Here is a 12,691-nt window from a genome sequence, read left to right on the forward strand (position 1 = left end):
AAAGGTTTCCATCTCACTATACGTACCACATCAACTCTGCAAGTCATATTTTAAGGTCTCTAGTCCTGTAGGTCAAGTCCGAGTCACAAATCTGCACAGTGCTGATAAGTACATTTTCAAGCTGATGCTAACTGATTATTCATATTTAGTCACTGGGCAGACGCATTTATCCAAAGCAAACAAACAGCGAAGTGCTATGAAATAACATATTTCGGTTTTGTGGGACTTAAGTGCCAGATAGAGAAGAAATGATATTTCCTTTTTTGCAGGTAAATGGCCTGTGTATATAAAACTTCAGACTCTGCCTTCTCTGAACAGGATTTGACTTAGCAAAACAAAACTAAAGCTGTGCAGTGACCACAGTCGCACTTACAGGTGAACAGGCAACATAGATCACAACATGTCCCCCACGTCCCAACCAGTAACACAGCGCTACAAAGTGATGTTTGGTTGCCCCGTTAGCGGGCGACTGCAGGAGTCGAGGCGAAATCAGACGAGTTGGGTAACATATTCAGAAAGGTAGAGTCTGAACTTTCTGGTGCTGTAAAGGGCAAATCTGCTGCCTGAGAGATGGAGATGTCTGTAATTGTTCCCCTAATTCAGATTAAATTAATGTTGCCAAATTCAATTAAATTCAAACTTTATTTGTCCCCTAGTGACAATTTAAAAGGGCATAAATGTAGCTCATAAAAACATCAATCAATAGACACAAGACCCACCCACACAGTACAACAGACAACCCTCATGGAAAAGACATACAAATAGTCTATAAAGTGCTAATGAAATGCAGATTTAAAAAAAAAAGTATATATATATTATAAGAAGATATAAAAGAAAATGTATGTATTATATAATATACATTATATTATATATATATAAAAAGAAGAAAGAAAGAAAGAACAATGAAGAATGTAAGGCTGGGCAGCTTCATTAGAGCTGGGTCAGTGTTCAGTGTTTAAATGCTGGACCGCCCTGGGGACGAAAGTTGTCTTCCTCCTCTGTGTCCCAAGGCCTGGACGGCGACGTCTGCATCCTTGTCAGTCCCAAATGATTTCAATTTCATGAGAAGGTACAGTTTTTGATGGCATTTCTTCAGGATTTCCTCTGTGTTAGAGGAGAACTTCAGCAGGTTGTCAAAAATTGTTCCTAAGTATTTATACTTGTCCACAATCTCCACTGGCTCCCTCTGAATGATGGTGGGGACTGATTCAGCCATCTCTCTCTGTTTGGGGAAAAAATGTCACTACCACCTCCTTGGTTTTATGTATGTTGAGCTCAAGGCATTAGTTTCCACACCACTCCACAAAGTCCTACAGGGATGAACTATGATGTCGTATGTGGCCGGACAGCAGAGACGACTGTGTCGTCAGCGAATTTCACAATGTGACAATGTGACTGAGCAGACGTACAGTCGTCTGGGTAGAGGAACAAGGATAGAGGGGAGAGGACACGGCCTTGTGCCAGCGGAGGTAAAGAGGATGTCGGCGGGGAGTTATTCACCATCACTCTCTGTGACCTGTCAGTGAGAAGGTGTATAATCCACAAACAGGAGCCTAGCTGTAGTGTAAGTGAGGAGATGCATGAATTTAACCAAGTGCTGTTGTCCCGAAGAAGAATTGAGGTCACGGGGGAGAGAAGAGACACTGCTGCCTGCAACCTGGGTGGGCTTGCGGATGGTGGAGACGGAGTTCCCTGCTGCCATGTTCTTGAGGCCCTGCCAAGCTAAGCAGAGGTTACTCTACTTTATTTTGATATTTCTGCTTGGCCTCTTAACCTCTCTGTGGACCTCTTTGATTTCAGCTTCCGAACCAGTGAAGAAAAGTCTCTTTTTCTTATGTAGAATGTCTTTCATACCTTTAGTCAAGATGAAAAACAGGAGCACAAACGTCCACAAAGTCCTAGTCCAAAGTTACTACGTTTGCTAGCCGGCTAATTAGCATTAGCCATACAGTCCATACATGGTCCTAATATACATGAAGCACTGCACACTCACAACTCATATAAAATGTACAAGACCCGCAAAAACATAAAAAAAAATCCAAAAGGAAGACAAGCTACTCTCTACACCACATGGGCAGTGACCCGGAAGGAGTTTCTGGCTTTTCTTATTTGAATCATTTTAAATTTTGGGACATACATGTTTGCATATTTTGTAAAAATGTGTACACTTAATAGAAAATCAACCAATATCCATTGACAGAATAATGTAGAAACGCAAGGTCAGTCTGTTGCTGTCTTGTTGTTTTCTTATTGCTCTGGAGATTTACGTTGCCGTGTCCTGATTTGTAGCTTACAGATGCCACTCTGACAAGAATAGTTCAAATTCTACACAAACTAATAAGATCAGATGGCAAACAGAGAGGGGTTAAGCTAACAAAATCATCTACTGCGGATATTTTTCATTCAAAGCCACATCTGCTTTACATTGGATTTTTGGTTTGACACGGGCGATTTCCCACAAAATAACAAACTGCGTTCATCCTGTCTCTGCTGATTCTTGATTACGCGGTGTATGACAGCCCCCTGTGACACACGGCCATAGAACATTATAGAAAAATGAGCTTAAAACAAATCTTGATGGAGAAGATCTCCCTCAATCCGCCCCCTCCCTTGTTTTCCGTCACTTTACACACCACATCCTGTTAACTCTGCAGCTAGTTGCACCTCTGGTAGGAAAGTACCATTAGTCAAGTGTCACAAGCAACACAATGTGGTTGTACGCATCTCTTTATACTGTTGCCTCCAGACGTGTGCACAGCAGATGTTTCCAAACCACAAACTGATAACTTGAGATATTGTCGATCACTAAAAGACTGAAGAAAACACGAATTTGTCGACTATTTGGTTTTAAATAGCAGCCCATTTTTTAACAGGGCCGTGTTGCATGAGGCAGTATCTCATGCTCTCATACAGCATGCAGGTAGAGGCTCTTCTCATTCGAAGGGCAGAGCTTGTCCAAAGATTGCACCAGAGAGGGCACAGTGATCTGCAGCAGAGAATAACTACCATAAATCTCCACCCAGAGGACGGAAATCGCACACATTATAATAACAGTGAGTAACACAGTGATCTCCCCAGGGGGGTTCAGTGCACATGAGGCATTAATTCTGTGAGGCTGCCCAGGCTTCACAGACCTACAGTACACTGCCTGTGTGCTTAACCGACCTTGTAATTACATTTATAGATACTGATCGGTAAATAAGGTCATGTGTAGGAGCAGAGAATGGAAACTTAGTAGGTAACACCAGATGGTTTCCAGCATAAAAAAATCACGTCTGTCATATTTGCATGTCTTAGTCAGAGGACGTCAACCTAATTGAGGAAGATGATTAAAAAGAAAAACAAAGAACACTTGATTAGTCATTTTGAACAAACACCTTTGAGTTCAATTAACAGCAGCAAACATGAGGTTTGTGCAAAAGCCCTGCAACAACAAGCTGCAATACATAGTGTCTCAAAGTCACTTAAATCACCCGTCTTCCACATTCTGATGCTCGGGTTGAACTTCAACTTTGAGCATGTCTCCTTGCCTGAAAGCTTTGAGTTGTTGCCGTGTGATTGGCTGATTAGACATTGGCGTTGACGGGTTGAACAGGTGTACTGTTAATGTAGCGGTCAGGGAGTGTAGGTTTATTGACAGCATTGATCGTTCATACATTTAGACAATGACATTTTGCAGTGGGCAGTTACAGACAGGGCCTGGGGAGCTAGTTCTAAGTGTCTCGCCCAAGGACACATCTGGCGCACACGCTGGGATTTGAACCAGAAGAGTTCTGCACCCGAGCATAAGCAGATTATTCACAACCAGTGAGCCTGAAAATAAGAATATGATTTTAAGCCTCCGTATGAAACTTTAATTTGCAGATTACTTTTTGAATCTATCTCCGTTTCACATGATTAGAAGCTGTGAGGCTAGTGTGGGCAGAAGAAGCACTTTGCCTTCGCCACAAACCTTTGATATAAGCACACAGCCCACTTCTCCTTCCAGACCCTCAGCACAGCATGTTTCCCTCCTACACCAGCAGGACTGTAAGCAAGTCAAGCCAGAGGAAAGAAAAAAAAAAAAACATTTACTTTGCCTGTCACTAGAAATACATTTTGATCTCTTTGTGTCCTTCATCTCTATCAATAGCTACCAGTCCCCCTGTGTATCTCTCTCTCCATCTGGTGAGGGGATCCACACACAGTACAGCCCTGCAGGCTCTAGCTCCTCACTGGGAATGACCCACAGGAGAGTGAGGTAGGGATGCTACGAGGGGAATATGGATCAGACCAGGTCCTCAGTGGGGAGGCAGCTGTTATGTAACATGAAGCACCAGTGAGTGGGAGATCCTCCAGAGAGGACATTTAAAGTCTTGCTTGTAATGACTCACGGGGAAATTAACATGCTAATGGAGGAACGTTTAGCATTTTACGCTGCAGGGAACACGATGAATGCTGTGTTTGTGCCGTGTCAGAGTAAAGGTAATTACAATTTAACCAAATTGTAATAATCAACTCTTAATTAAAACTCCATTTTTTTTGCGCTAATCTATCCAACTTGGGTTTAAATAATTTGAAAATGTCTGAATAAAACCAAACAGATATGGAATGTGTAATTTGTGTGCATGTAAACATCATATCCTTGCTTCAGAAAGCCTGGATATACCAACTGCAGACAGTACTCCAACAGAAAATGTAAGAGTAAATTAAATATACGGGGATATGAGTAACCAGGTATGTCACGTTCCAAGTTTATGCCATAACACAAATATGATCAATCTTAAAACTGTGATACTACTGCACAGCTAAAAGTAGTAGTGACACTACATAACAAAGGCTAAATCCTTTATGACAATAGTTCATAGCAATGTGTAGTAACTACAGAGACATCAACGAGAATGTGTCCTCTGTACTCTATGGGTCCATCTGATGTGTGTATTTCCAGAGTCATTTCACATGCTACACTTTGTTCCTTTCCCAGCACCTACCTCCTCCACTAACCAGTTTCCTGTGGAGAGATCGTGCATGTGCATTGTAGCAGCTCTGCAATCATACAACAGCATTAGGTGGTCAGTGTTGGAAAATGCTCGACTTATAATTTAGACAAAAATGTATGCAAATGTCTAAAATTATAAAATATATATGACACTGAGCAACTGCCTTGGCATCACAATTTATGAGGTTATGAAAAGACAGAGCAGCCACAGGGCAGAAGCATCATATTACTGTAGCTATGTCCTATCGTCCCATTTTAATAAATGAGCCCATTTAAGAAATATTTAAAGTGTGACCACCTAGATTGGCAGGATATTGCTACCATGTTAGCACCCAACTTGCCACTTAGCCCCACAGGTCAAAAATGTCAAGTCAGTTTATTTATCATTCCCACCATTAACCTAAATAAAGATGAACGTGCTTTACAATCTGCACACTCCATGATTCCCTCTCTCATATGAAATCCACCTGCCTCTGATGTTACCACAGCCTTCAATGACTATTATCTGTTGTCATCATGCTAACAGTTATGGGTTAATAGGTGAAGCCACGATGAAGGTGCAGGTCGTTATTGCATGTTTATTCTTAACTTAACTGAGTGTCTTCTTACGGTTTTATATGCATGTTTTTGACTGTGGATTAAGAAATCTGATCCACCTGACTAATGAGGACACACCTCCTTTAGCAACTGACTGGCAGACACCTGGGATGAAGGTCCTCACCTACATTACCTCTCAAATTGATGAGCCATTACTGGCATTGATACATGACATTAATACTGGCAAAAGTCCTTTAACAAAGTGATAAAACTGTAGCCCAAACCGTAGAATATTCAGAAGCATATTTTTGTGCCTAAACCTCATCTAATCCTAGTGACATATGAATTTAACTGAAGGCTCTTAGCAATTGTATTTTTACACTAATTTAAAAACATTGTGAAACCTTTTTATTGTTTTATACTTCCGTCATTTTTCGTTCTGTAAACTTTGGAAAGTTAATGGTAACAAAACAATAAAGAATAAATCATCCTAAATGACTACTCTTGGTTTTAGCCTTGGGTTTCATCTGTGGAGACTGTATTTGTTGTTAAAAAACAATAAACCAACACGAAGACCAGGTTTCTGTTTATGGGAGAAAAGCAAGCATTTCTGAATGTGAGAAAAGAGAGAAAAACAATCAGAGGCATTGACTTTGGCCATAGCCAATACTACTGGTGTACGGAACAATAAACACAGACCAGGTCAGCAGAGCGAAACAAAGACATGTTAGAGCCGCAAAGACTATATACTATATAAAGGTTTTATGGACTGATGAGGCCAAGATGAACCTGTATCACAGTGACGGATAGACCGAAGAGCGGGAGAAGAAAAGATCTGCTGCGTGATCCAAACCACTGAAGCTCATCCGTGAAGCAGAGTGGAGGTAGTGTCATGGTTTGGGCTGCATAGCTGCTTTTGCAAGAGGCTCACTGGTCTTTATTGATTATAAAATTAATGATGGCAGCAGCAGAAAGAATTCCGTGAATACTGTGACATCACACTTTAAGCGACTTTACTCTTTAAATATTTGCCTATAAAATAATATCATGCATTACAACAACATAATGTGAGAGTTATCAACCTGTAAAAGTACGTGAGCAAGAGGAGCTGCAGTGTCACCTGGTCTTCCTGCAGCAGCGAAGACACTGTGGATGTTATTTTGTCACAGACACATCACCAACAGCTGTATATGTTTAGAGGACTGACTATTCAGTGACCCGACACTGGAGGCTGTGGAGGGTTGGAGGATGCTTTAGGAAGAGCTGGGCTGTCAGTTCATGTTCATCTCACAGAGGAGATTTTCTTCATTTTGAGCAGATTAAGCTTCGAAGACTTTGACAAAGAAGGTAATAATGGGCCTTTAAAGTTCAACCCAATTATTAAATCCTTTCTGTTCAGTCTGTTGAAGGGTTTTCATAAAGTCTAAACTTAATGTCTATAATTCTGCTATTAAGCTGGCTCCAGAATTTTCGCATAGAAGAGCAAACATGTTGTGAGCAGCCTCAAGGGACTGTGGCAGCTTGCTGTCGTGTTCTATAGATGCAGTCCTCATGATGGGTTTATTACTCACTAAAAAGTCTCATGGTAGGAGACTTTTAAACACTAACGTCACGGTAGATACACCAACTAGTAATAACATCGAAACCACTGACAGGTGGAGGGAACATTGAACAAGGACAACACGTGAACTGATGACAGGATCATGGGAACCCAAGGCTCAATCGTGTGCGTTAGGAGTGAAGAGCTGCCAGTGTAGGCTGATCCCACAGAGGCACTGTGGCACAAATTGCTGAAAAATGTGATGCTGGCTATGGTCAACAGGTGTCAGAAACCAAGTCCACAGCTGAAAGCACCGATAGCAGGCGTGTCAGAACTGGACCATGGAACCATGGAAGAAGGAAGCCTTACATCATGTGGACAGAAGAAAGGGCACAGAGGTGCACTATAGGAGTCCATATGGGACATGGACGGCTTGTGAAGTCCAAGCTTCAACAAATCAAATTGTGGACATGAATCATGGAAGAATAGAAGGTGTACGAACGCTTTTTTGAGGTAGGTTTGAAAAAAAATGGAAACATCTTGAAAATCTACTCATGATTATGTTTTTTTATGTAAAACCAGCCCCCGGCCAGCGTTTGCTTGGCTCTTTCCAGAAGTGACTTAAAAAGATCTTTATGACTGTGTAACAAACTCTGCAGGCACTAATCCCTGTGATGCCACATTTTCTGCTATAAAAGGGCAATTTTAGACACTAATGGAAATGACATATCCATAGCACACAAAAATACACACAAGGTCAGCTAGACCACGACAAGGCCATTGCCCTTGCGTAGCCGTGTCCCAGGGGGCAGATGTCTGAGACATATTTCATGTCCAGCCTGGCTGCTTTAGGGAAATACTGGAGCAAAAGTCACAGTTACACAGGGTTCATCCCTGAAAACCAGGGAGGAGTTTTCAAACCACACGGGCTGACATTTCCTTTGGGGATCAGAACGGACACAGGACACTACAGAGCCCAAACTAGAAGACTTAAATCCATGTATCAAAGATTCATAACCACAGCAACACTACATACTGTGTCAGCCTGGTCCTTCTTGTTCATTAACGGACACTTGTAAGGACAAACTGCAGTAAGGGGGGACGGGCGGAGTTAGTGCTGCATCAATGGTTGAAGTGAAGTTATTACTATTTCAAATGACTCCTTAACATGAACACAAATTTGTTGTCAAAGTCATAAACCTTTAAAATAGTTACAGCACTTGTCCTATTCATGACGTGGTGATTAGCCCAAATTGAGTCCGAAAATAAAATTAACACAAGTGGGCCGGCGGAAAACTTTGACTTTAACTTTTAGGCTTAGACACAACTGAGACACCAATAGTTGGACAGTAGCTGAGATTTGGACTGCTCTCATTTCTGTACAGTACAAAAAATGGAACATTCTGCCCAAAGGAGGCAAACATCTCCTTACTGATCACATCCCAAATTCCTTATTAAACATGCAGTGAAGGTGAAGATTTTGGGACGTGGCAGTTGCCAGTATTTCTGCTAAACTAACAGTCTGCTTGCTCCAGCTTCAAATTTAATTGGCCACCGGCGGCTTTTTAATACTGTGAAAACATAAAACGCCAGAAATGCATTGAGCTGATAATCAAACATGCACTGGATGACTTTCCTATTTTAGCATGAGAGTTCATTTGGTAGATTATTTTGTAAATTATCCTACATTGACAAAATCTGTGGCTAAGACAGTTCAACACCGCTACAGAACAGATGACCTAATTTAAAAACTAAAAAGCATATTTTAATAACACACTTTTAAAGGTTTAGATTATTGGTATAAAAGCTTAGCTCCACCATGGTCAGGGGTCCATAAACATCTGGCCTGATGCATGACATTTGGTCAGTTACAGTGTGTGTAGCAATACTATAACTCCAATGACACTGAAGGACTAATGAAAATAATAATAAATGATAAATAACGGGGGGAGACTTTTCCAGGACGAAACCGAACCAAACCCCCCGGCTCCCTTGGCACGTCTCTAAAGGGCAGAAACACAGGAGAGATGAGAGGCTGTGGCTGACCGGGACACCTGAGCCACACAAACAGCCTCACGCAGGCAGACAAACACACACAGCTTATTCATATTGCATGACATCGAGAGACCGTCTGCAAAGGTGGTGATCGGATCCTCCCATTGCGAACAGTGGGTGATTCCCACACCGCCTCCAATCGTTACACTCTGCAGGCACTTCAGGCTTAGTGCCGTGCAAATCTCATTATGTAAGAAATGTTTTTTAGTTTTTTTTAATTTCAACATGATACAAGGGTGACGGCGATGAGGAGAGTGCTGACTGACAGCACAATAATGCCTCCTCTGACCCTCCTTGCTCACAAAGAACAGCAGGATTGAACAGAGTATCGTCAGCCTGCTTTGTGTCTCAGCCTTGTTAAAAGTAAACTGGGGGGAGGCAGAATAGCAATGACACAGGCGGTGTGCACATCTGGGATTAAAGCCAGCCCTGAGTGGATCAGAGACACGAACCTGACAAGTGTAGCTGCAGGGGAACAGAAATAACAAGACCACGCAGCAAAGGAGACAGACAGTCAGTGTTTATTAACAGAGCATTTACAGTCGGGGAGGAAAACAGTTGTGTCACCGCGCTACGTCTGTGACTTCTTGTAGAGAACATCTGTCACCAGCGTTCTCAGTGCTGCAGGGTCCTCAGCATCTGTAGAGGGAAAGCACAATTGTGGCAATGGCCTCTGATACGGAGCAGAGTATAAAGTGTATGCTCGGGCTGACTCCTCTAAGCTGGACTGTTTTCTCATCTGAAACAGGACTTTAGCTAGGTGCTAATGAGGGTTAGCAGAGGGTAGAAGAGTGTCTGGGCTACATCCAGATTTAACTAGCAAACAACATTTAAGTGGATTGTCAGGAGATAAAATGCAAACACTGTCTCCAGAGTTTGCTGATCTCCTGATTTTTTTTTTCCGGCACTACAAATTTTAATTTGTCCACTTTGCAGTCTACAGCACTGCTTCCAGCAAACACAAATACGGCACTTAGCAGTTTATCAACACACACAATTTGAAATTCATTTTCACACTTCGTGCTCAGTCTACTTGTTTTAACTGGCAACGGTTCACTTACACACATGGATCCTTGCTTTGTTGAACACACACTTGCTTCCGGTGGTTTTAAAAGGTAAAATGGGGGAGAAACATTTGTAAGGGCTCCATCCATACGCATTTGTGAATTCAGTGGACCTTTGCTCTTGCTGAGGAGAAACCTGGCATATCAGAGACTGTATGAAAAGGTCATAAATGGGTCCTAGTCCAGAAGAATACTTAAAGCAACATGGATGTTAAGAATGCAGGAAGCTCCAAAACACATTCAACACGCAGTCATTACGTTTGCCAGGCCTTAAAAATGGTGGATACGAGAGGAAAGTTCAGAACTTCAGCTTTCATTTAATGCAATTTTTAAGCTTTGATATGCTACACAATATGGAACTGAGCACCTTTTGTCCGATCACCTTCCAAAAGTATTGGAACAGATTTTTAAAGGAAATTGGTTGCAAATGTTTCTAATAACTAATAACTGCATCAGGCCTGTCACTCACTGACATTACCGAATTTGTTGAGTTCTTCTCTTGATATACTGACTTAGCTACTAAATGAAAGTGAATCTATCTCACATGCTGCCTGAAATACACACTGGCTGAATATTAAATCTATAAATGTAATATCAGCTACTGCTTCCCAGACCCACCTCTCTTGCAGTGTAATAAAACATTGCTTACCTGCTCAACACTATCTCTGACTGCAACTCACTCAAGTTGAAACTAGTGGATGACTGGACTCCTGAAATGCAAATCAAAGGCAATGGCCACGTAGGAGTAACTGTCCAGATTTGGAAACGTTTCCAGCTTGTGATGAAAAGCTGACAGACTCTTCGTAATCACCCCTAAAGATGAACGAACAGCAGGGAGGAGCCTGAGAGCTGCTGGTGACATTTGTAGGAGGTCAGGGTGGGGCAGCTAACAACGGCAGTAGGATTCTCTGTCCGTTTAATGAAAAAGCAGAACTGCATATGAAATGAAATGAACGCTTGTTGCCTAAATTGTTTTCTTTCCTGTATCAGAGATATTTATTGGGTGGGTTAGGTAATAAAGCCTGTGAAACGCACCAGGCCTACAGGTTGAATTATTAACACAGCTGCAGGAAGCTACTCTAACAGCACCAGCAGGCTTCAAAAAAATCTGCTTGTAGCCTTCATTTACATCGGCCTTCAAAATGCTCCAGCAAATCGTTCAGTTTGTCTCATCCTTTTCCCCCCGCTCACTAAATGGGTTTCCACTCATTGCACAGCATTTCTCGGACATGAAGTGGCTGACTAGCTGACCATCCACGCGGACCAAAAGGTACAAGCTAAACGACGACTTCACGGATTTTGAACTCGCATCTTTTGGTTCTAGTTTGGGTAGTGCATGTACATAAATGCCAATAAACTTCCCTTAGGATTCCCTATGTCAAAATAGCTCTCTACTTCTAGCTGAAAAATGCCTCCAGGTGACATCACTTGCAGGAACCTTCAGTTCAGATTATGTCGTCTTGTTGCTCACACTATGTATTTTGTAATCATGGTCAATCTGCTTTTCCAACACTTTTCCATGACATCCTCTGAACTTATTGCCACATCACCCGGAGGAGTTAACAGATTGAAGTCAGAGAGAAGTTTAAAAGCATGTACATACATTTACACCTTAAACTAAAGCCACAGAAAGTCGCCTTTAATCAGCTTGTAAAAGCCTTTTACATATGACATACACTAAGGCAGAGGCAAGATTAATGTTCCACTGCAAACAGATGCTAACAAATGAAATTAACAGGAGATAAAGAACCTTTGTGCACATTTACAATGATTAACCCAAGTTTAAACATTGCAGATTGTGTTCAGAAAGCACTTGGATGGCAGAGACACAAGAAAGGAGCATAAAGGATGAAAAGAAAAGATTTAGCGAGCAGCCTGTTTGCTTGTGGATTACAGCTTCACTAAAAATAGTTTTAGCAAGTTTGTCTCGCTCACTCACTCACTCAGTCAGTCAGGCAGCTATGAACATACATATATGTCTGGAGATAGAAAGGACAGCAGTGCCTTGGGGAATTCCTGTCTTCCTACTGGACATGTACTGTCCATGTCATTTCATCAAACCCTGTGTCTTTAACTATGCTTATGTTCTCAGCAACGCTCACTGTATTTACACTCCACAATGTTTTATTTTTGCCCACCCAAGCACATGGGGTTTGTAGAGCGTGCAGATCTATGGTGGACTGTGCTACTACACATGTTTCTCAGAGGCTGCGTTTGTGAAAACCCAGAAAGAGCTTTCATGAAGATATGTCACCGTGCCCCAATTAGCTGCTAACACACAGAAAAGCTGTCACCTAGTTCGCTCAGCCATTGTGATTCCACTCAGTCACGGTAAACTTCAGTTACGACAGGAAGGTCACTCTGTTCAGAATGGAACATGATTTCCAACAACAGAAATGGGAAATAATTTAACCAAACAAAACCTAAATTAGATGAAATAAAGAGGACACAGAGTTTCTGGGGCTGATTGCCTGTTGTGGCTACTTCTGGAAAGTCCATCTGAAGAACCAGCAGACC

At 41.9% G+C, this 12,691-nt stretch overlaps 1 protein-coding gene across 2 annotated transcripts in view; it reads right to left on the reverse strand.

Moving 5' to 3' along the window:
• Positions 1 to 12,691, reverse strand: part of itfg2 (integrin alpha FG-GAP repeat containing 2) — a 46,746-nt gene that overhangs the window by 27,815 nt on the left and 6,240 nt on the right. The window contains exon 12 of one of the 2 annotated variants that reach the window (XM_067490359.1): positions 9,594 to 9,749. The exons of the other annotated variant lie outside the window; for it this stretch is intronic. Within the exon in view, the coding sequence (XP_067346460.1) occupies positions 9,682 to 9,749 (68 nt within the window). The 3' untranslated portion in view covers positions 9,594 to 9,681. Of the gene's footprint in view, positions 1 to 9,593; positions 9,750 to 12,691 lie in introns of those variants that run through there. 2 annotated transcript variants of the gene reach the window in all.

The sequence above is a fragment of the Channa argus genome, chromosome 21 (assembly GCF_033026475.1).
Source record: "Channa argus isolate prfri chromosome 21, Channa argus male v1.0, whole genome shotgun sequence".
Classification (NCBI taxonomy): Eukaryota; Metazoa; Chordata; class Actinopteri; order Anabantiformes; family Channidae; genus Channa; species Channa argus.